General features: G+C 40.5%; 4 protein-coding genes across 6 annotated transcripts in view; 2 read left to right on the top strand and 2 right to left on the bottom strand.

The window, feature by feature from the left end:
• Positions 1 to 1314, top strand: part of polr1e (RNA polymerase I subunit E) — a 3862-nt gene extending 2548 nt beyond the window's left edge. The window contains exons 10-12 of the mRNA XM_035660061.1: positions 20 to 101; positions 473 to 604; positions 1046 to 1314. Of these exons, the coding sequence (XP_035515954.1) occupies positions 20 to 101; positions 473 to 604; positions 1046 to 1211 (380 nt within the window). The 3' untranslated portion in view covers positions 1212 to 1314. The remainder of the gene's footprint in view (positions 1 to 19; positions 102 to 472; positions 605 to 1045) is intronic.
• Positions 1250 to 8592, bottom strand: fbxo10 (F-box protein 10). Of its 3 annotated transcripts, none has more exons than XM_035660060.1 (11): positions 8236 to 8592; positions 7288 to 7917; positions 6301 to 7131; positions 5967 to 6116; positions 5202 to 5338; positions 4431 to 4501; positions 4183 to 4335; positions 3708 to 4055; positions 3306 to 3616; positions 3015 to 3202; positions 1250 to 2485 (listed from the first exon to the last, which is right to left on the bottom strand). In XM_035660060.1, the coding sequence occupies exons 2-11, from the start codon at positions 7870 to 7872 to the stop codon at positions 2305 to 2307; spliced, it is 2955 nt and encodes a 984-aa protein (XP_035515953.1). In that variant the 5' UTR covers positions 7873 to 7917; positions 8236 to 8592; the 3' UTR covers positions 1250 to 2304. The 3 variants fall into 3 exon arrangements, with proteins under 3 accessions (XP_035515953.1, XP_035515952.1, XP_035515951.1); XM_035660059.1 differs by having other exon boundaries at positions 3705 to 4055; positions 7288 to 7967; positions 8236 to 8589; XM_035660058.1 differs by having other exon boundaries at positions 3705 to 4055; positions 8236 to 8588.
• Positions 8593 to 11202: 2610 nt separating this feature from the next.
• On the bottom strand, positions 11203 to 12920 carry LOC118327561 (C-X-C motif chemokine 6-like). The gene is made up of 4 exons (XM_035660973.1): positions 12720 to 12920; positions 12406 to 12532; positions 12209 to 12295; positions 11203 to 11690 (listed from the first exon to the last, which is right to left on the bottom strand). The coding sequence occupies exons 1-4, from the start codon at positions 12769 to 12771 to the stop codon at positions 11678 to 11680; spliced, it is 279 nt and encodes a 92-aa protein (XP_035516866.1). The 5' UTR covers positions 12772 to 12920; the 3' UTR covers positions 11203 to 11677.
• A 4106-nt stretch (positions 12921 to 17026) lies between these two features.
• Positions 17027 to 18278, top strand: LOC118327560 (interleukin-8-like). The gene is made up of 4 exons (XM_035660972.1): positions 17027 to 17335; positions 17476 to 17608; positions 17732 to 17818; positions 17941 to 18278. Exons 1-4 carry the CDS (start codon positions 17269 to 17271, stop codon positions 17951 to 17953), a joined length of 300 nt encoding a protein of 99 aa, XP_035516865.1. The 5' UTR covers positions 17027 to 17268; the 3' UTR covers positions 17954 to 18278.
• The last annotated feature ends 1252 nt before the right edge of the window (positions 18279 to 19530 follow it).

The following is a 19530-nucleotide window of genomic DNA, read 5'->3' as shown; positions in this document are numbered from 1 at the left end:
TGTTTTTTTTTGTATCCAGTTGGGCAGGAAGAAGGCTGTCCTCGTATTATTCAGAGCAAACTGTTGAGAACATTCACTGTGGAGACTTTCAACAATGGCAGGTGCGATGGTTATGCAAGTTTCAAGTCATCTTGTAAAATGTCTGCATTGGCTGCATTTGCTTTTCGCTTGGTGAATGCATGCATTTCATGACCACTGGGACATGTCTGTGATTTGATTTGGTTGGATTGCATTTGCAGCTGTTATAATACATGGAAATCACTTTTCACTTTCCCTGCCAAATTTCAGCGTTCCATGAACTAAATTGCTGTAATCTCTCTTGTAGTATTTGGCACCACTTTCCACACCCAGATCTATGTTATAGGTCTTATTAATGTATTTGTTGTCGCCCTTTGTCTGGCTGGTTTAGCTACTCAGTCTTGCATACATACAGATATAAATGTCACTTTTTCACCTCAACTTTTCTTTTCAGGGTCCAGAACATGGTGTCTTCATCAATGCGTGCAAAATTAGCAGCCTACTCTCTGGCCCTGCTGCTGCACGTGGGTCACATGACCGCTGATCTTACATTACTTCATCGTGACTTGGGAATTAGTGAGGCCAGGTAAATAAAAAAAAAAAGACTGAGTCTGCATTTGTATATATAAACTTTAGTATTGACATTAAGGGGATTTTTAAAGACCAGTGTGTCAGACTCAGTGGCATTCATGGGTGAAGTTCTTTTATTCAGGTGATTATACTCTAATAAAAACATACCAATGACTATTATATTCTATTTCTACTAATAGATCCTCCTAAATGTTACACACTGGAAATTAAAGAACAATAATGTTACAACATATAATTAAGGTCAATGGTGTCAACTGAGTTGGATGCATTGATGTGAATTACTTTTTGATGATAATCATTAAACATCAGATTCCAGTGGCAGTTCTCTTAATGTTGTGTATTACTCATTATCACACCACATAAAACACTGTCAATATAAGGTGTATTAGACCTCTTTCAGTATTTACAGTAACTTTTTTTGTGTGTCTTTCTATAGGATGACTGAAGTAGCAAAGTCAATGGGACTGACCCTAATAAAACCAGCCCGGGGGAAGTCTAACGAGGATGGCCTGCGAGATGAACACAGGCACGCCTCCCTTGTTCTACCTCTGGTAAAATACGATCAGTTCACGGAGAGACGGAAACGCAAGAAAATGCACTGAAGATCGAGATAAGAAAAGACAAGAATCGGATACAGAAATCTCACAAACAAGAACAGTTTAATAATGTATTTTGTAGACAAATAAAGTGGAGAACTTTGAGTTGTACATGTTGTTCCTTAATGCGTACTGTGCAAGATACAAAAAAAGCAGAGTAATGAGCTGTAACAAATTCTAGATGACAGAAAACATCTTAGCTTAGACGGTCCAAAAAATAAAGAACACAATAAGTTAGACGTATAGGCACATTTGTAGACAGCACATATTGCACACTGAACATTTTTCCTTCTATAGCTGGCTATTACCGGGTGAGTCTGTGGTTGTGTCACTGTGCAGCGTGTTGATAGTATCTTAAATGATAACTTGTCCTCTCTCGCTGAATTTCACAAAGTCAAAGAAAGCTGAAGTGCATCATGTTCTCAAACAACAATCAGGGCAAGATACCAAAAACACAGACTCACCGGGAAACAGCAGCTCTCTGCAAGAGGCAGAAGCTTAAGTTTGGCTTTGTTTTTTTTGCATATACACCTCACACTATGACAACACCTCCCCTAGCTACAATCGTTGATTGATTTTAAAAAGTCAAACAAGGCACAGCTTTACTTTGTAGCATGGTTGAAGCTGGCATCTCTGACACCTCTGGCTCCTGCTAGGATTTTATAAATGTGCACTTCCTAACCAGTGAGTCTCAGAAGCAAACTGACAAAAACAAAGTCTACAGCAGTTCTGTACATGAATATGCAAGTAAAAGGACATGATTAAGTTAAAGCTTCAGTATGGAAATGGTTGTTTAAGACGATGAGTTAATGTGCTTCACTTCATTAGTCAACATTTGACGAGCGCATTGGAATTTTATCATAAACCTACAAAGTCTGATTTCAAATTTACAAAATGTTGTGCCACCCTAATGCACTGGAAGGTGGATGGCCCCTTTTAGTGGTTATACTCGGAGCAGCCTCTTGCTTCCTGGACAGTTACTCATCGGGAGGGCATCATTTTGGAAGGTCAGTGCTCCACATGTATGATGTACAAAGTGACCAGATGTTGACATTTCCGGAAAGTCATTCATATTGGTTTCCGGAGTGTTCGGCAGGATTCACAGGATGGAGCAGAACATGCTGCCGCTGTGGCAACCGCTTTCTACTGTGGCGCTGATCCTGGTCGTCATAGAAATTCCAAGTCGGGAAGGATATTGGGATGAGGAGAGGCCAGAGGGGGAGCTGGCCAGTGGACGAGGTGGAGGGTTTTCCAAAACCCAGGGAGGAGCAGATGTACAGCTACAAAATTCAAAGAGATAAAAATGAATCCGTGCAGATGTTACCTGCAATAACTGATTTGGCTAACAAGATGTAACCTCAGGACTGACATATCACATTTTAAGATGACAGATCTCTGACAGAAGTCTTAAAGCAAATATCTGGCTCCTTAAATGCTCAATGCTACACTATGTTCAGATACAGAAAACAACTGCCTTTCTGTGGCTGAAAAGGATGCTATGAGATCAGTGAGAGCGAACCAAAATAGTAAAGTTGTGGGCTGGACATCTAAACACTGAGCTGAAACTCTCTTTAAAGCCTCTGTAAAGCCTAGCAGAGCTGTAGATTCAGGTATAATTTAGAGATGATTATCTACAAGTTCATCTCTATAGGCGACCTCTTTCACACTCATTCATTTGACACATTGTTGTAATGTGATTATTGCTGCTTTACGTGTGTGGACAGCAGAAGGAAAGGGAGAAAGAGCACAGACAGTAAAGCCTCTGTTGGTCTCTGAATCTCTGGCACTTTCTGTTGGTTGCCTAGTTACCTGTTATTATGCCTTAGAACACTGTTGTTGCGCAACACACAGCTCTCATTGCCAGGATCCATATGTAGCAGTGTTTTTTTGTTTCCTGGGTGGCCCTGGAACAGGAGATTGTCATGGACAACACCTTTTACTGGCCCTAGCACAGCGATTCCACAGCCCTGCGCTGGTTGGACACGGTTGCGCAAAACCTAAAGATAAAAACGATAAAACCACAGAAAAGCTCAGAAGTGATGTGTAAATATTTCATAAAGTACAGTGCTGTAAAAGTAGACATCCCTCAGGCCACCTCACCTTGATGTCAGCACCGCCAGAGATTTGGATGCCATATCCACGGTTCCCAAACACATCATTCTCCACAATCTGCCCGTTGCCACTGAAACCGACACCGTGCCCACTGTTTTTATAAATTCCGTTGCCACGAAGCTCCACTCGGCAGTCCTTCTCCACCGTAACACCACCTCGACCGTTTTCAAGAATGCAGTTTGTAACCAGTCGGGTCAGCTGACTGCTCTGCAGCACAGCGACGCCAGTGCCACGATTGCCGTTTACGAGGTTGGCGAAAACATTCAGGGGCTCACTGCTTTTCACGTACAGACCGACTGCTGCAGAAAGGGAACGATGGAGAGAACATTAGAGACGAGAAGTGAGTGACTTTGACACTTGACACTACTCAACAGGTCTATTTATTACCGCCATTGTAGTTCATGCAGTTGCTCTCCACCAGGGCCACACTGATGGAACGGCGGGAAGAGTGGCGCTCATCCTCACTGTCCAGATCGCTCTCCCATGCAAACAGCTCCCCCTCCTCATTCAAGTTCTCCTGCCCTTCTCTCCCTTCTGCTTCTACCCCCCTCCTTTCCCCGCTGCCACCTTCTCCCCCAATCCCTTCTTGCCCCGGCCAGTTCCCATCCCTGGCCTCAATGTTCTCTGGGTCCTTCCTGCAGAACACCGCCAGCCCATACATACAGTTATGGGTGATGTAGTTTCCCAGAAGCTGCGGGAGGCTGGACGACATAACCCACACACCACAGCCTTTGTTACCTGAAGAAACGAGAGGAAGAGGAGGAATTAAACATCCGTGCTATGGTCGGTGAAGACAAGATCAAAGATGAGCGGTTATGTCAAGGTAAGTGTATGACATTGGTGTTAGCAGGCTGAAATGACATACAATAGACATGGTTTCCCTCAATAAGCCCGCGACCTCTCTCCCCCACCACGACGCCATCTGAGTAGCCATAACAGATGTAGTTGTTCTTCAAGATGGGGTCACCTCCTCTGCGAATGTCCACGCCCCCCCACTGGTTCTCTTTGATCACATTCTCTAGAATTAAAATGTATTTATGTGAGAACAAATCAGGGTTCGGAACCACAAATCATCATTTTAAGTGGCACAGTAGGACAGATCCACTTACACACCTGTTATAATCCCTCTGCCGTTCTCGTTTATAGCTATCCCGGCTGCCTGGCCCTGGAAGATGTGATTCCCACTAAAAGGACAGAATATGAGTATAAATATTGACCAAGTATATATAGTAACCTATGCAGAAACGTGGGGCTGGACTTACGTATGTTACAAACTGCACCCCTAGCATTGCATCTTACAACATTATGCAACACTGCTTACACCATAGTTTCACTGTAAAATGCCACTGCACTGCAGCAGTCATGGCAATTATTATAAATTATCAAGCCACACACCAACAGTTTTCCATCTAAAGGGGGTTTCAAGGGTTGTATGGAAATTTGCATGAATGGTTGCTAACACAGAACAGAACGGAACCACAGAACATGTTTTTCTTTTTATTGTACTGAACTCCAACGTTGCACATGTTTACAAGAGTCCCTGACAGACGGACCTGATTTTGGTAATGAAAATCATCTTGCCACAGGCCTTTTCACAAACAACATGTTGACATATCTCAGTGGAAAAAGCACAGATGTAAATAAGAAAATTGGCTTTTTCGGTCTCAGCGTCCTGCTATTGCATATGCTGGCTCTATGTCATGGCTTACTGGCAAACACAACAAATTATCTGCTGTGAAAAAGGCCAAACCCTACTGAGAGTACTACAAAGAACTCAAAATCCCTCTGGGTGCCGTGTAAACACAATGAATGAGATCCAAACAATGGGAAAAGCAAGAACTACACATTCCTGGGAAAGTAAGATGTTTGTTGAGTCCCACCTACCTGACCACAGGATTCCCGCTGAAGAGAATATACACGCCCGCTTCCTTGTTGTTAAAGATCTGGTTGCTCCGAATTGAACCTTTCCCATTGCCAAGGACAACCACCCCTGAACGCAGACCACTGTGTATTTTGTTGCACTGTGGAATGAAAGACAGAATCAGAGGGAAAAAAAACGGAGTTACGATTTAATCTAATGTGAACTTCTGTGCATCACTTTTACTGTTTTATCGGCCGATGTCTGTGCTCACACGGCCAACACATAAAACATGTCGGTTCAGACACATCTGCAGGCAGCCTTGTCAGTGTGGCTGTGGAACGATGTTGTACTATAACTTTCAAGCATCCTGGTGTACACATATGCCTGAGTTTCCTATAGAACAGAATTCTACATTGATTTTCTTGGTTTTGACAGAGGCAGCCCAGCTCTCCAGATAAAGGCATCAACCGAAGAAAATCCGATACTGGTCGACCATTATTTCATACACACAGGATCCGTTTTTCTTATGGACACCTCTTTATTTGCACAAAACAGCTTCTTCGCGTCATTATTTGACAGCCTACAGGCTCTGAAGTTACTGATAAAATGTAAAGGGCAAGGGTGCAAGGTGAGCTCTCGTTCACAGCACTGTGAATGATACGCTGTTGGAAGCTCTGGAATAAAGCTAGAAAGTTGAGGTTGTGTTAAAATTATTTTGTCAAACGTGGGTATTGTTTGTTTCTTCCATTAAAGAATCCGACTTCAACAGGCCGTGAGGCAGTAATTACCACGATGATGGGGTTAGCCCCTTTTCGGATGTCCAGCCCCGCCTCCCCATTCGAGTGGATGTTGTTTTCTGCGATGAGGCCCTGAGCAGAGAGGCGCAGGAACACACCTGAGGCACGGCACTCACACACCTCGTTTCTCAGCATTACTATCTGAAGGAGGGGAAAGAGAAGGAGAGGGAGCTCAAGTAACACTTTGAACAGGAAACCGCTGCTTAATTACTCATGATCTGAGCTACTTAATACATGACTCAAACGGTACGTAACGCTGCCTGTTAAAGTCACTGAACATATGCAATTGAAATGTCTAAATAAATGTTAATCTGATCTTATTTACTGTGGAGTTCTGGATGCAGCGGACAGCATAGTTGAGCCCACGGAAAACATTCCCCTCCAGCCGAGCTTGTCCGTAATTGGATAAATGCACGCCGCCCTTCCCTTCCCTGAAGAGGCAGCGTCTGAGGATACAGCCGAGGGTGGATGCTGCCAACATCTGAGCCTCTGGATCCCGGTCTAGTTCTTGCTGAAAGGTGTGGGGTTCAGGGGTCACGGATGGGGGATCCGGGGAGGAGGCGAACGGCAGAGAGCCATCGGGCCGGGCCTTGAGCAAATGGGATAGACCATGATGGTCACATGGGATTTTGTAATCCGATGTGAATTGGTTTTTGGTGTTGTTGGTTCCTCCTCCATCTTGGTTCTCCTCTTCTCCCTCGCTGTGGTCGCCGTCGCTCCAGCAGTCTTCAATCACGGTGCCCTGACACACTGCATCTACCCCGGTCCTCCTCTGCCAGTCTTCTATGCTCACATGCTCCTTTTTGACATTAGCACCTGGAGGTTGATGCCCGCCAGTGGAGCCAGCCAGACGGCCTCTGGGAGGGCTGTTGTTGTTCCCAGATACGCCACATGAAGGGAACGTCCTGGCCAGGGCAGCCAAGTGTTTACAAGCCCAGTTCCTTTCTGAAACTGGAGGACCTTCAACAGTCACGGAGGCTGTGTCACTTCCAGAGAAGTCACAGCTGTCCAATAAACTGAGTACAACACCCAGCAAGTGGGCAGAGCTGCCTTGTGAGAAGGAGCAGAAACGAGCCTGGCAGGTTCCCGGGCCGCGGACTTGCAACTGAGCCCCCTCGAAGTTGCAGTTATCCAGCTGGACGTGACCCCATGATGTCTAGAGCAAAGGAAGCAGATAAAGGTGACTGGGTCAAACAGATTCAGTATAATTGTGACCTGAGAATAAGTGTAATTAGACCTGATTTTATAAAGATATGATAGAGTGTAATGAGACGCTGCTGTACAAAGAAACCATTTTGACTTTCTTCTTTACCTTATAGACCACAGTGGAGAACCAGGGTGGCATGAACACCAGATTACACAGCCTGGCAGTGGGGCACTGCTGCTCCATACACACCAGGAGGGCCACCTCACCCAACCGGCCCAGCCCAACCAGCTCCACAGGCACCTTCAGCGCCACTTCAGCCTGCTCCTCATATACCCCCGGATGGAGAACCACACGGTCATATGGCCCCACCACCCCGAGGACCCCGCGAAGGGTCTCAAACTCGCACCCGGGCCCCACATGCCAAACCCTGCGGTCTTTTCTCCGACGGAAAAAGAGGAGGCAGGCGGAGGACTGGAGCTCCGGGCCATTTTGAGTCCAGGTGCGGGTGGCCAGGGCATGCTGCTTAAGGGCCTCTCTCCAGGATGGGGGCTCCACATGGGGCTGACTGGGCCAGTTGGGATGTCGGCACTCGGGGCAGCCTAGGCACAGTTGTCTCCAGCGGGTGTTATCAAGAGAGAGGACGAGCTCCCGCCAGGCACGGCACACCTGGCAGCAGCGGCCCAGGTCAGGGAGAGGGAGGTAGGCCAGAATAACCCTCCACAGCTCCACGGGGAGGCTGCCCACCTCCATGGCAGCAGAGACGCCGGCTGGGGAGCACCGCGACGGGAGGGGCACCTGGAAACAGTCGGTCACACGCAGGCGCAGTTAAGGCGACAGGAAACCCGCTAGCGCCAACCGTTACACAACAACAACAACAACAACAACGACAACAACAACAGAGATGACGCCGTGAATTCTGGAACGTCGTTACGCGTTTTTAAAGTTCACCTCACTTAATATCTCCTCGCGAGCCTGCACCGTTACGTTTAAAGTGTTCTAATGGCGGTTAGCAACCGTTAACCGTCAATTGCGCACGAACTAACGTTAGGCTTACATCACCAGACACACGGGAGCATCGTATCCGTCAGAAAAATAAATAAATAAAAGCCTTACCTTTTTACCAAACTGCCATAGTTAGATGAATGAACACATCGGGTTTCGATGTTCAGAGAAGAGCTATCTATCGATCTGTTTTTCGGGCCTTACATGTCTGCGATAGCGACTTTTCCCTCACTGCTTCCAGAGTTCATAACAATCCATGGCAGATGTGCCATCGAAATGGAGTTCAATTGCTTCCAGTTTACGGCAAGAGACCACGAAACAAACAGAGAGCTGGTCCGTCTTCCGCTTCCCATGAGTGGGCGTTAACCTTGTGGAAGCGGACCGCTGTTAACATTGTTGTTAACCAGTTCAAATCCAATGTAACTTAATTAATAATGTGGTTCAGTCCAACCGCATGTCGCCCCTCACATCTCTTGTCTCCAGGTCACACCCTGATGAAGTACGGTGCCTTTTCCACAATACTCAAACATTTGGGACTCATTGCCCCCCATTCTTTTGTTGTCTTATGATCAGGTAAAGCCTCAGTTTGGAGGAAAATGTTGTTGTGTCACACTGCGGTGTCAAATAATTATTAGCCAACAATGGGAGATAATAAACTATATACTGTAAGATGTCCCATGATGATTATTTATATTTAATTTCTACATGTACAGTTTAGTTTTTGTCAAGTTGCTCAAATATTTGCACACCATTCTTACCTGAATATTGCATAGTGTGTATATATCATTTATAGTCTTATATTTTTTATTATGTTTTGTAATATCTTGTTTTACCTCCACTTCTATACTTTTGCACTACATTGCCCTGTGCTGCTGTGTCAATTTTGAATTTCTCCTAAGGGGGATCAATAAAAGAACATCTTATCTGATATTACATACCTTACAGTAGCCTATTGGTAAACGTGCTTTCATTGCATTATAACAATATAAGTTACAGTTCCACTCAGGGTTATTACTTTCTTTATACAATATACACAAATACATTTTTAAACAACTTTATGTTTTTAATATACTTTATTATTTTTTTTTAATTTACATATTATTTCCCTTTAAATAAATATATAACAATGGTACATGTCATAGCACGATAACAAGGGGACATAAATCATCATCTGTTCCTCTTTTGACGTGCTTAAAGAGCCAATAGGTTCCGTTTTAATTCAGCTGCCCCACAGCACAAAGGGACCACAGTATAGTTCATTTGGTGATCAACACCAGTTTACTAGTGCAAGAGCCAGAAGCAGACAGGCAAGAAAAAAACAGGCGAACATATCGAAAAGGAGTAAAGGCAGACGGGCAAGGGTCCAAGACAAAACAAACAGGCTGCAGTTCTTAACAAGAAAAAACTGGCAAGCAGAGAAAAAGACTGTTAGGAAATCGAGGGGGTTGACTGGTTAGGAAGATAGTAAGGGGATATTGGGGAATGGATGTGCAATAGGGTGTGTGAATGGTGGGAACACTAGGTTACTGTAGGACAGGTGGGAGTGGCTGGAGAGCTTGGGCTGGGAAAGTAGGATGATGTTGTGACATGTATTTCACCAGGTGATTTGATCTTTACTTTACAAACTATTCTCTTCTGTCAACACCAAAAAACAAAACAAAAAAAACTCTCTGTCTGTCTATAATAGGATTGGTTTGTGACATACAGGTTTATGGTATTATCTGAAGGTAAATCTTCATAATGCACAGGTGAGCAATGCACATAACATTTACAAAACAACAACCTCTATATTAGTAAATAACTGATATGTTAATGAGGTAATATCCCACGGCTGCAGGAGAAGGTAGCAACTTTAAAATTACCTCTTTTATTTGGTACCATTGGAAATTCTGACAATTAATAATTAAGAATTAATAATAAGGATAAAGTTCATACAGTGCTCGGATGCACAAATGAATTTCTAAAAATGGAGATGCTCCTAGTCCGAGTTAAAGCACTGTCACGCTTAGACCACACAGCATCAATGGTTTGACTGATTCCCTCTATTCCCTCTCTGCCCTTTTAATAACAATAAATAATTGCCAAATTCGGCTGAGTTTCTCTAGAATCTGCAGATGACGCTAACATTTGCTGAGTAGCCTTTGCCAGAATCAACAGCACTGATCGAGTTTGCCTTGGGCAAGGGACAGAAAGATTTTTTTTTGGATTGCACTTTTAGTGATTAGGTACAGCTGTGTGAAGCCAGTGAAGGGGTGCAGTTTAACAAAAGGATCAGTGATTGTAGTCCTGATGGTGTGCACCTTTGTCCAGGAGGTGGCGATGTCCTTTCACTGAGAATGTAATCTCATCCTGTAGGCATACTTTCCTTCAAGACACAAGAAACACTGTTTGAAATGTTGTCAAAATCCTTTTCTCAGCAAACATAGCATGTTTTTTGTCCATAACAAACCTCCCAAAAACTGGGAATGTTTATCAGAAGAGAGTGGAGAGGATAATCAATGACACAATATTTATGTCTCTATGATGCAGGGATGAAGTGAAGGGACACAGCAGTGTTTAGTGGGATAGTTTTTTTCCATACAGACCTTTTAAAAAAAAAAAAAAATGTTTTATCTGAAAACAGCATTTGGCAAGTTACTTTGTATGTCGTTTCAAGAGACAAATATATTTTCCAACCTCTCTGTGTGATTAATGTGGAGTCCAATATGAAAATGTCATGTTTCACGTTAATGGCAATGTCAAATTAAATGTTTGGATGGCATTTACATCCATGTTTTCATCATTATGGTTAATCATTATTATGTGGTTTACACAAAAGAGACTAGCTGGAGCATATTACATTGAAAGATAGAAAAATGTGACACTACTGCACATTAATGGACTGTATTATGTTATATTTATTATTATTATTATTATTCCAGCTGTTCTCTTTATTACTTCTTTAGTATATTTAAGTATTTTGATTAAATCTATCTTTAAACAATGACTTCTGTTGCTTCATCCTCCCTATACGCTATGAGGAAATGAGAAATTACAGTGAAAAAAGAAATGAAAAGGACACAGAGAGAGATTAACAGATTTCTGGTTTATAATGTCACATTTTATTCACAAGCTCAATATTTTAGATAAAAGTGTATGTATGTTTTTTAAGAAAGGTGTACACATGACTTTGATTATTTTTATTGTGCATTTCATCACAGATTTCCATTATATATCCTGCTGCACATTTTAGATGTAAGTATTTTAACTTCATACAAAAAAAACTCTTCTTATGTAAGCAGACATATTAGGTGTACATATAGTTCACAAAAAGGTAAGAAAATGTAAAAGCTGGGTATACAATTATACAATTATACAGTATACAATTTAAGCTCAACCTTTTCTAGTTTCGCCAGCTGCCACACAAATCTTTCTCATCACGCAAATTGAGCTGTTTTTGCTCCATCAGTGCAGTCCACGCTTCCACTTTGAACTTTGAATCAGTGGTGATGAATATATGATTCTCTAAAAGGTCCTTCTTTCCATCTGAGCCAAATCTGTGAAGGTTTATTCTTCAAGGTGCCTGCCTACAAAGATAAAATGTACATATGTTATTGCATGGGTAATCTTACTTCACTTACACAAATTTTTTTTATTGAATATGGAATAGATGAATAGATGACTGTTTGCTCGCAATGAAATGAATTCAATACAGGAAATATTAACAACTTTGAAATTAAACACTGTGGCTTGAAGTGGAATGTGATTTCAAATTAGCTGTTTATCCAATTTAGTACATTACATTTAGTAAATGTTTATGAGTTAGACTGAGACCATTCTAGTAGTGACTGGAAGCTTCTGTCTCTAGTTTAAACAACAGGTTAGCCACATTCATTCAGTCAGTTAATGACTAATGGTAAACCCATTTCCTGGAAAGTTACATGCAAACATACTTTTCTATAAACACAACCAATAAATGTTTATACGACTGTCGTAAAATAGCAAGAGCAGAGAACATGAAGAATTCAAAATCTTCTTCAGATAGAATCTGTTCTCATGTTAATCTATTCAGACATTCACAAAAATACAGTGAAGATGAACTTACACAACCAATTTCTTCTCAAGCACCCTTTTGACCCAAGGAGCATTGGGGTCCAGACAAATCTTTTCCCCATTCGATTTAAGAGTGGCACTGCAGGATCAAAGACAGGTCCGAGACATTAGTCACAGCAACATATCCAGTAAGTGTTTTGTGAGTACAAATTACAAGAACAACTGTTGAGCTTTGCACCCAGGGCTTACATTATCTCAATATCGTTGCAGTGGGAGGTGGCAGGGTTCACCTCAACCTGTCCTATGAAACGGCCAATGCGCCTTTTCTCCGTGGTGATGCATCGACATCGAATCACTTCTTGATTACTACTGAAAACTGAGGTAGTAACAGATCAGAGAAAGATATCAATATCTGGGCAGAAGCAAGGTATAAGCATAGTGCAGACCACAAACAGGCACTTGACACAAATCATAGAATGCATGCATGCTGGCATTACTAACAGAGTAAGTCCTTAAATGAATATTGCCAAGACAAACACATGTAATTAACAGATTATACTTACCTTCAGGAATAGTCAAGAAAACCATGAGCGCCACAATAGTGATGAAAGACATATCTGCTCTGAAGCTTGAGTCTGGGATTTAGTAATCTTTAGGACTGGTGTTATGAGTGTCTGCAGACAACCATATAGAGCTTTGTGCTTCCTTCCACTGTTGCAAAATATGATGCAAGTCCACTTTGTTAACCACTCTTCTCATCTGTCCCTCCCTCTTTTATTCCAAGGAATTCTCACAAAGAGTTTTTGGACTAAAATGTATTTACTACTGCTCTATTCTAAGTAATTTTCTTCATGATTCATTTGTTTGTTGAATTATTTTTTGATTACTTATTCCACTGTAGTAGAGGTATAGTTAGCAACCCTGGGGGATATTTTTAAACATTTAATTTTCTGGGGAAAGAATTTTCTGGTGAAGGGTTCTAGGATTCATGATTCACTTTTCTCTGTGCCAAAATTAAATGTGTATTTATCTTTACCATCTCTGTCCTGTTGTTTTTAGGCATCTTGAAATATGCTGTTTGATTTATAACCTCAAAAAGCCTTGCAACACAACTGAGCAGATTCACTTATATCCTCCCTCAAACAAATCACAGGAGTTTGCAGAAAGAGAAAAAAATATTTCTGGGTATAAATGCAATGGGTAAAATCCTGTCAAAGAACAAGAATAAGACAGTTGTGACTTATTAATTTCAATGTTTATATGTGCTGTGTAAAACTAAAGCTGAAGTCTAACTATGCACAGTGCATGAAAGAATACATCTGCAGCTGTAGTTGTCAGTGGTTATGACAAACCAGCCAGCTTGTCCCAGCATGATGCTTAACGTCAGAGGGAGGCGGTTAAACACATGTGGAATGTTAACTGCAGATAGATACCCCAACTCAAAGTTTTGTGTGAGGGGAAAAAGTAGTCAGTCTTCAAACCCTCCTTCTGGCTATTTGTCTATCCTCCCTGTCATTTCCGGTAGTCTCCAGAGGCTGGCTTAGTGTCGGTTTCAGACTCTCACTTCCTCATATTGTATATCATAAATAATAACCACAGTCCAACCAGTATAACTGAAACAAATTGTTATATGACAGTGTAGAGCTTGTAAAGCTCAAGCAGCCGAACTCTCAAACAAAAGATTGGGTGCTGACTAGTTCATGATTCATTCCTGGTTTTCCCAGCTCCTGTTGTTATTCTCAAGTCCTTTGTATGTGGTATCAGTGTGTATTGTTAAGGTGCATGTGCCTGTTTGGTTTGTAAACACACCTTAAGATAAGACAGTGATAGTGAATGAGTAAGGCTAAATGCCATTCAAGACAGAGCAACCTTTCTCTAAATCTGCACTATACCACACAATACTCTTCTATATATGTCATGCTATGGAGTGCTATGCAATACCTTAATGGTTTTGCAATGTTATGCTAACTTATACCAATTTGTCTTTATCATTCTGAAACCAGAAGATACATGTTGAGGATGACTAATTTTGACTCCTCCCACATAAAAAGAGACAAAAAATTGTTGGATTTTTGATTTACATGACATAGGTATGGTAGGAATTCACAGGATGAATGTTTAGCTTACAAATCTGCCACATGTGAATCCATTCCATAATCTGTAATAACCAGTAAGAGGACTTTTGCTCTAGAGAGAGACTTAGGGGAAATGACACAATGTTGAAGATATTTGACAGGCCTAAAAGATTAGGCTTTTGAAAAAAAGAATTGAGGCTGGAGCCCCAGAAGCCACTGCCCCTCATGCTAATGATAAGATAGATAAGATAGACTTAATTGATCCCACACTGGGGACATTCCCTTGTTACAGCAGCTCCAGATAGAACACAGCAGATAGGAAAAACATTAAATACACATTTAATAACAAAATACAAAAATACAATACAAGAAATAAAGAATAAAAAAATAGAATTAGGGCTGTATGTACACTATATGCAGTGTTTTTTTATACAGATGTGATTTAAATAGAATATTGCACAGGTTACAGTAGGAGGTAGTGGCGTATTGTAAAAATTAATAATTTTTCTGGACAAAAAAAATATATATATACAGCAGTAATTTAGCATGAAGGCAATATGTGACACAGCTTTGAATTAGTCAGTCCAAAGCCAGTGCTAGAGCAGTCGCAAAGAAGTCTTCTTCAGGCACTGCTCCATTTCTTTGCACTTGACTTTAAGCCCACTTGTGCTAGGGTAGGTAGTGCTGCTGATATTGATAATATTGTCAGTGTTTTCTGCATGCTGTCAACACTAACGTGAAAATTAGCACTAAACACAAAGTGCAATGAGGCTGATGGTTTTGTAGATAGTTAGTACTGGACAAATTTAAACTTTGACTTGATGAGAGCCCTTATCACCGAAGGTATTACAATTAGTTATTCCAATTAGGTATTCCAATAGTTGTCAAGACATTTCACTCTCCTAAAAGTCAGGAGTCACTGGAGTCAGTAAGGTACATTGTCTGGGAACCGTGGGTGTGCTAAGTTATCTAATAGATAATGTTCTTTAATCTTTACTGTAATCCCTCTTAGTTTTAAAGTAAAGTGCTATTACCGTAAATGGTAAACCATAATCACGATGCAGTGCCACTTCAGTTTTGTTCAGGTTGAATATTTACCACAGTTAAGTGGTTTTGTACTTTGTATGAAAGTTTTAGATAAGGTCAAGAGGAAGTTTTGGAATATCCAAACATCTATGTATCATACTGTCAAAGAAGATTGCATCTTACTTCCTCTTATGATTCAGCGAGCTTGTTTCCTCTATATTTCTGTGACCCTGCTCCAAAAAATAAAATGCTACAATTTAGATATGGAATGAAGGAATGAAAGTGATGTGTCTTTATATGTACATGAAAACATGAAATGCCATAAAATACATGAATCCTAAACATTTGTCTCTTCGCTATATTTTTTTATATACTGAATCTTTGTTTGAATATTTTTATATTTATATTCGGGTAAATTTGGGGAAAGACCAACAGATAAAAATTATGTTGTTTCCTAACTTATGCAAGTCACATGCCATCATGCTGACATGTTGTCATGCTATTTTCACTCATCTCACCACATACATTGGTGTCCATGACATTGATGCAATGTTAAATCAAAAACTTTCCAATTATGTTCATCACATGCTTTCAGTACAGTAAAAAAAGAGATAAGGACATAATTCTAGATATGAACTGGTCATACCGTCTGGCCTGTCTGAGATTTAGATGTTCAATAAATAAATACCGTACAGACGTATTTTGCCACCTGTCCAAAGGCTTCCATTCATCATGAATTAAGTTTAAGTGGGGCAATAGCTGAAGAATTCATGTGACAAAGCCACAAGATTGGCCCCCCTGTGCAGAAGTTACTCCATACTTCCTTCTGTTTTGTGAAAGTGGCTAGAGTGACGTGATAACTGCAAGAAAATATGTCTGAGCATGTTGTTGCGGTTGTGTTAGACTTGAACCCAATGAAACTTTTGGCACATCGCCTGCTGTCAGAATGTCAGACGCATGAGCCAGCAAATACACTACTGAGGGTCATAATTATCTTGTAATAATGTGCTTTTGATTGATGATGGATAAATGTAGTTAATAAAAGAAGTATAAAGGTTTTCCTTTGTGATTATATCAAATACTCATTTAATGTGATATTCACATTTATTTGTTATTTATTTGTGCACTGTACACTGGAAAGGAGATGAAAATAAAATGTTGATATCAGACAGCATGTCACTCTCTGTCTCGATCTAAAACACAGTATTCATCTATAGATGGACTTTATCAGTTAGATGGCTGACTTTCCATTATTGAACTTTAATAAACATGGCAGTGCATGCAAATTTAAACATGTAGCAGATGTATGTACGTGATATGAGTATGTGAGATACATGCCAACACAAAGTTCATGAATGGACACAACAAATTACCTTGAAGGTGACACTTAAGATGACAAAACCTGAGGGTTACATCCGTCAGCCACTCATTCACAGATTGCATATAATTGTTCATTTTATTGCATGCAATCAGTGAATCAGTTGTCGGTTGATCAATAGCTACTCTGTGAGTTTGGTGTGACAAATAGTTCAATCCAGTACCATCAGCAATGTCTAACTTACAAAGAATGTATCTAAAGCATTCATGTCACAAATCAACAAATATATTACAGATTTTTAGTCACTGTGTTTTTCCAAATTATAATTTGAATCAGTGACCCATATTTCCCCTTGACTGCTTCAGTTAAATCCTTCACAGGGTAAATTCCCACACTTAGTTGCCAACAGTCCCAGCTTGCGCAACCTTCCTGAGCCAGGGAGGTGATTCATTTCAAGGCGCTATAAAGGGAGCGACTTTCCTCTTCAGCACTAGATTCAAACAGCAGAGCGAGGAAGCAGCTGAACCAAGAAAAGGAAAAGTAGAGGAGAAAAGGAACTGAGCAAAAGAAGAAGCAGAAGTAGAATAAGAAACTTCTTTACTTTTACACAGTACATCAGGCTTTTTTAGACAGCTTTCTGAAGGACATTCCTATCCTTTAGTGTTATTTGTTGCAGAATTTGTAAAAGGCAAAATGATGAGCAGCAAAGTCTTCGTCACATCTATTGTGGTGCTCCTGGCCTTCGTGGCTATAAGTGAAGGTAAGGTTTTGTTTTTCAATAAGTGAACGTAACAGTATTGTTGCACTTGCAACTGTCACTACTGTGCACATTTTTCTCAATGCATAAAGAGTTATCAATACACACTGTTGCACATTGTGACCATATATGTCTCCTAACAGGGATGAGTCTGAGAAGCCTGGGAGTGGAGCTGCACTGCCGCTGTATCCAAACAGAGAGCAAACCCATCGGCCGCCACATTGGGAAGGTGGAGCTGATTCCTGCTAACTCCCATTGCGAGGAGACTGAGATCATGTAAGACCTAGTTTCAAAGCCTTCATCCCATCTAGATAGCGATGGTGTTGATAATTTGAGATTTTGTCGTAGTTACATGTTGACTTTGTCGAATTGTTCTGACTGCCTGCTGTTTTTGTGTAGTGCCACTTTGAAAAAGACAGGCCAAGAGGTTTGCCTGGACCCCGAGGCTCCCTGGGTGAAGAAGGTGATTCAGAAGATTCTGTCCAAGTAAGTACAGGTCAATCATACAGTACGAACACAGTACTGCCATGATTTAATTGGATATTGAGAGAAAGAGTTCACTTTTGATACATGAATTCATTTTTCTTTTCTGTTTCTTTTCTCTGCAGCAGAAGACGTTGAACAGACGGAGATGTGTTTCATGAGTCTGAGCTGTTAGACAAAGAAAATTACCAAGATGTATTTGAGTTTGATGAAATGATAAAGTCATCACACTTCTCTCATTTCAATATCAGAAGACTGCTTAATGTCATTCTTAATCAACTGTTGTAAATGACAACAGAATTCAACCTCTTGTTTGTATCAAACACTATTTATTATTATTATTATTCTTGTTTGTAGGGCACTCGTGTTTGTTACAGTTCTTTAACTTATGTGTTTAACATATTTATTAATGTATTTATGAAATGTACTAGTATCTGGATTAAATAAAGAAGTTCAAATGAAATTGCAAATGGAATTTGTGTTCTTTCTTATTAAGTATCTATCTATCTATCTATCTATCTATCTACTATCTATCTATCTATCTATCTATGTGTATATATATTGTCTTCTTTGCTGTTGCTTTTTGAATATTCCTTAAATTCATACATAATGAATTATAAATAATCAATAATAACAATATGTAAAACACAATGTAAGCATGAAAACCTTAACAAAACAGAAATTCTTACATATAATATATTAAATACTATATTGTAACACAAAAAATAATAATGTCATGCTTTGTCAATACAAGAAATTTTCTTGTACGCATCAAGAAGTATGACTGTGTTCTACTTCCTTATGGAAGTTTTACAACATTAGAGGTACACCACATGATGCTGCAGTCAGCAAACCTAGACTGTACTGTGGCCTTAGCTCACGTGACTTACAGTTCGCTTTCATTGTTCCAACCCCTGCAGATATAATCATTACTATGTTACTGCTGCAACAATATTGTAATTTACAGCTTGAAAAAAGGGGGAAAGCTTCTTTAAAAAAGAACTGAAGGGACCCCCGACAATTCAGTGTTGCACCTTGTTAAAGATGGGGGACTCACAACAGAAGAAATGCTGGATCCTGGGGTGCCTTGATAACTGACCTGATAGAGCTGGTGCCCCAGGTCCAACCTGTGGCCCTTTGCTGCACGTCATCCCATGTTTTTCTCTATTTTGAGCTGTCATATCCAATAAAGGCAAAAAAAAGCCCCCAAAAAGTTGGTCAACAGAAAAACTTTGATGACATTTTAATCGTTAATTTTAAAAATAACAACCAAAAACAGTGAGAGATTGTAATCATTTTTAAACTAATTTTTGACATTTTGTAGTCAAAACAATTAATAGCTTCATTGAGAAAAATCTGCAGACTAATTTAACATGAAAATTCAGCTCTGCTCTACAACCTCATTTTATAATGCACTTTCCTGTTAAATAATGTCTTTGAGGTGGAATAACCCAGATTAAATCATGAGGGTGATTTTCTCAGACTTGACATGAGTTCTCTTTGAACAACTCAAAACTTTTTCAATGCAAACAAAATCATTTTGCATATTCAGCATCTACAGTTCATTTAATCAAACAACACTGAATGTCTCCCATTAATATTGAGGGGTTCCTGACTTGTTGAACAATCAGGAGGCAGAGGCATGGTGTGGCCATGTTTATGGGCAGCTCTTATCTCAAGCACACTGCACAATGAAAAAACATGAGAATTAACCC

Source organism: Morone saxatilis, unplaced genomic scaffold, assembly GCF_004916995.1.
Source record: "Morone saxatilis isolate NCDOM2014 unplaced genomic scaffold, NCSU_SB_2.0 Contig17, whole genome shotgun sequence".
Taxonomy (NCBI): Eukaryota; Metazoa; Chordata; class Actinopteri; family Moronidae; genus Morone; species Morone saxatilis.
This window is presented reverse-complemented; position numbering and strand designations above follow the sequence as displayed.

Excerpts from the sequence above, each read along its gene's own strand:
- fbxo10 (XM_035660059.1), bottom strand. The coding sequence starts at position 7,872 with ATGGAGGTGGGCAGCCTCCCCGTGGAGCTGTGGAGGGTTATTCTGGCC. Across the intron at positions 6,117-6,300 it reads GCTGCATCCAGAACTCCACA|ATAGTAATGCTGAGAAACGA; the intron begins GTAAATAAGATC and ends CCCCTCCTTCAG. Across the intron at positions 4,502-5,201 it reads AGCGGGAATCCTGTGGTCAG|TGGGAATCACATCTTCCAGG; the intron begins GTAGGTGGGACT and ends CTGTCCTTTTAG.
- LOC118327561 (XM_035660973.1), bottom strand. The coding sequence starts at position 12,771 with ATGTCTTTCATCACTATTGTGGCGCTCATGGTTTTCTTGACTATTCCT. Across the intron at positions 12,533-12,719 it reads TTTCTTGACTATTCCTGAAG|TTTTCAGTAGTAATCAAGAA; the intron begins GTAAGTATAATC and ends TTACTACCTCAG. Across the intron at positions 12,296-12,405 it reads TGCAACGATATTGAGATAAT|TGCCACTCTTAAATCGAATG; the intron begins GTAAGCCCTGGG and ends TTGATCCTGCAG.
- LOC118327560 (XM_035660972.1), top strand. The coding sequence starts at position 17,269 with ATGATGAGCAGCAAAGTCTTCGTCACATCTATTGTGGTGCTCCTGGCC. Across the intron at positions 17,336-17,475 it reads CTTCGTGGCTATAAGTGAAG|GGATGAGTCTGAGAAGCCTG; the intron begins GTAAGGTTTTGT and ends GTCTCCTAACAG. Across the intron at positions 17,609-17,731 it reads TGCGAGGAGACTGAGATCAT|TGCCACTTTGAAAAAGACAG; the intron begins GTAAGACCTAGT and ends GTTTTTGTGTAG.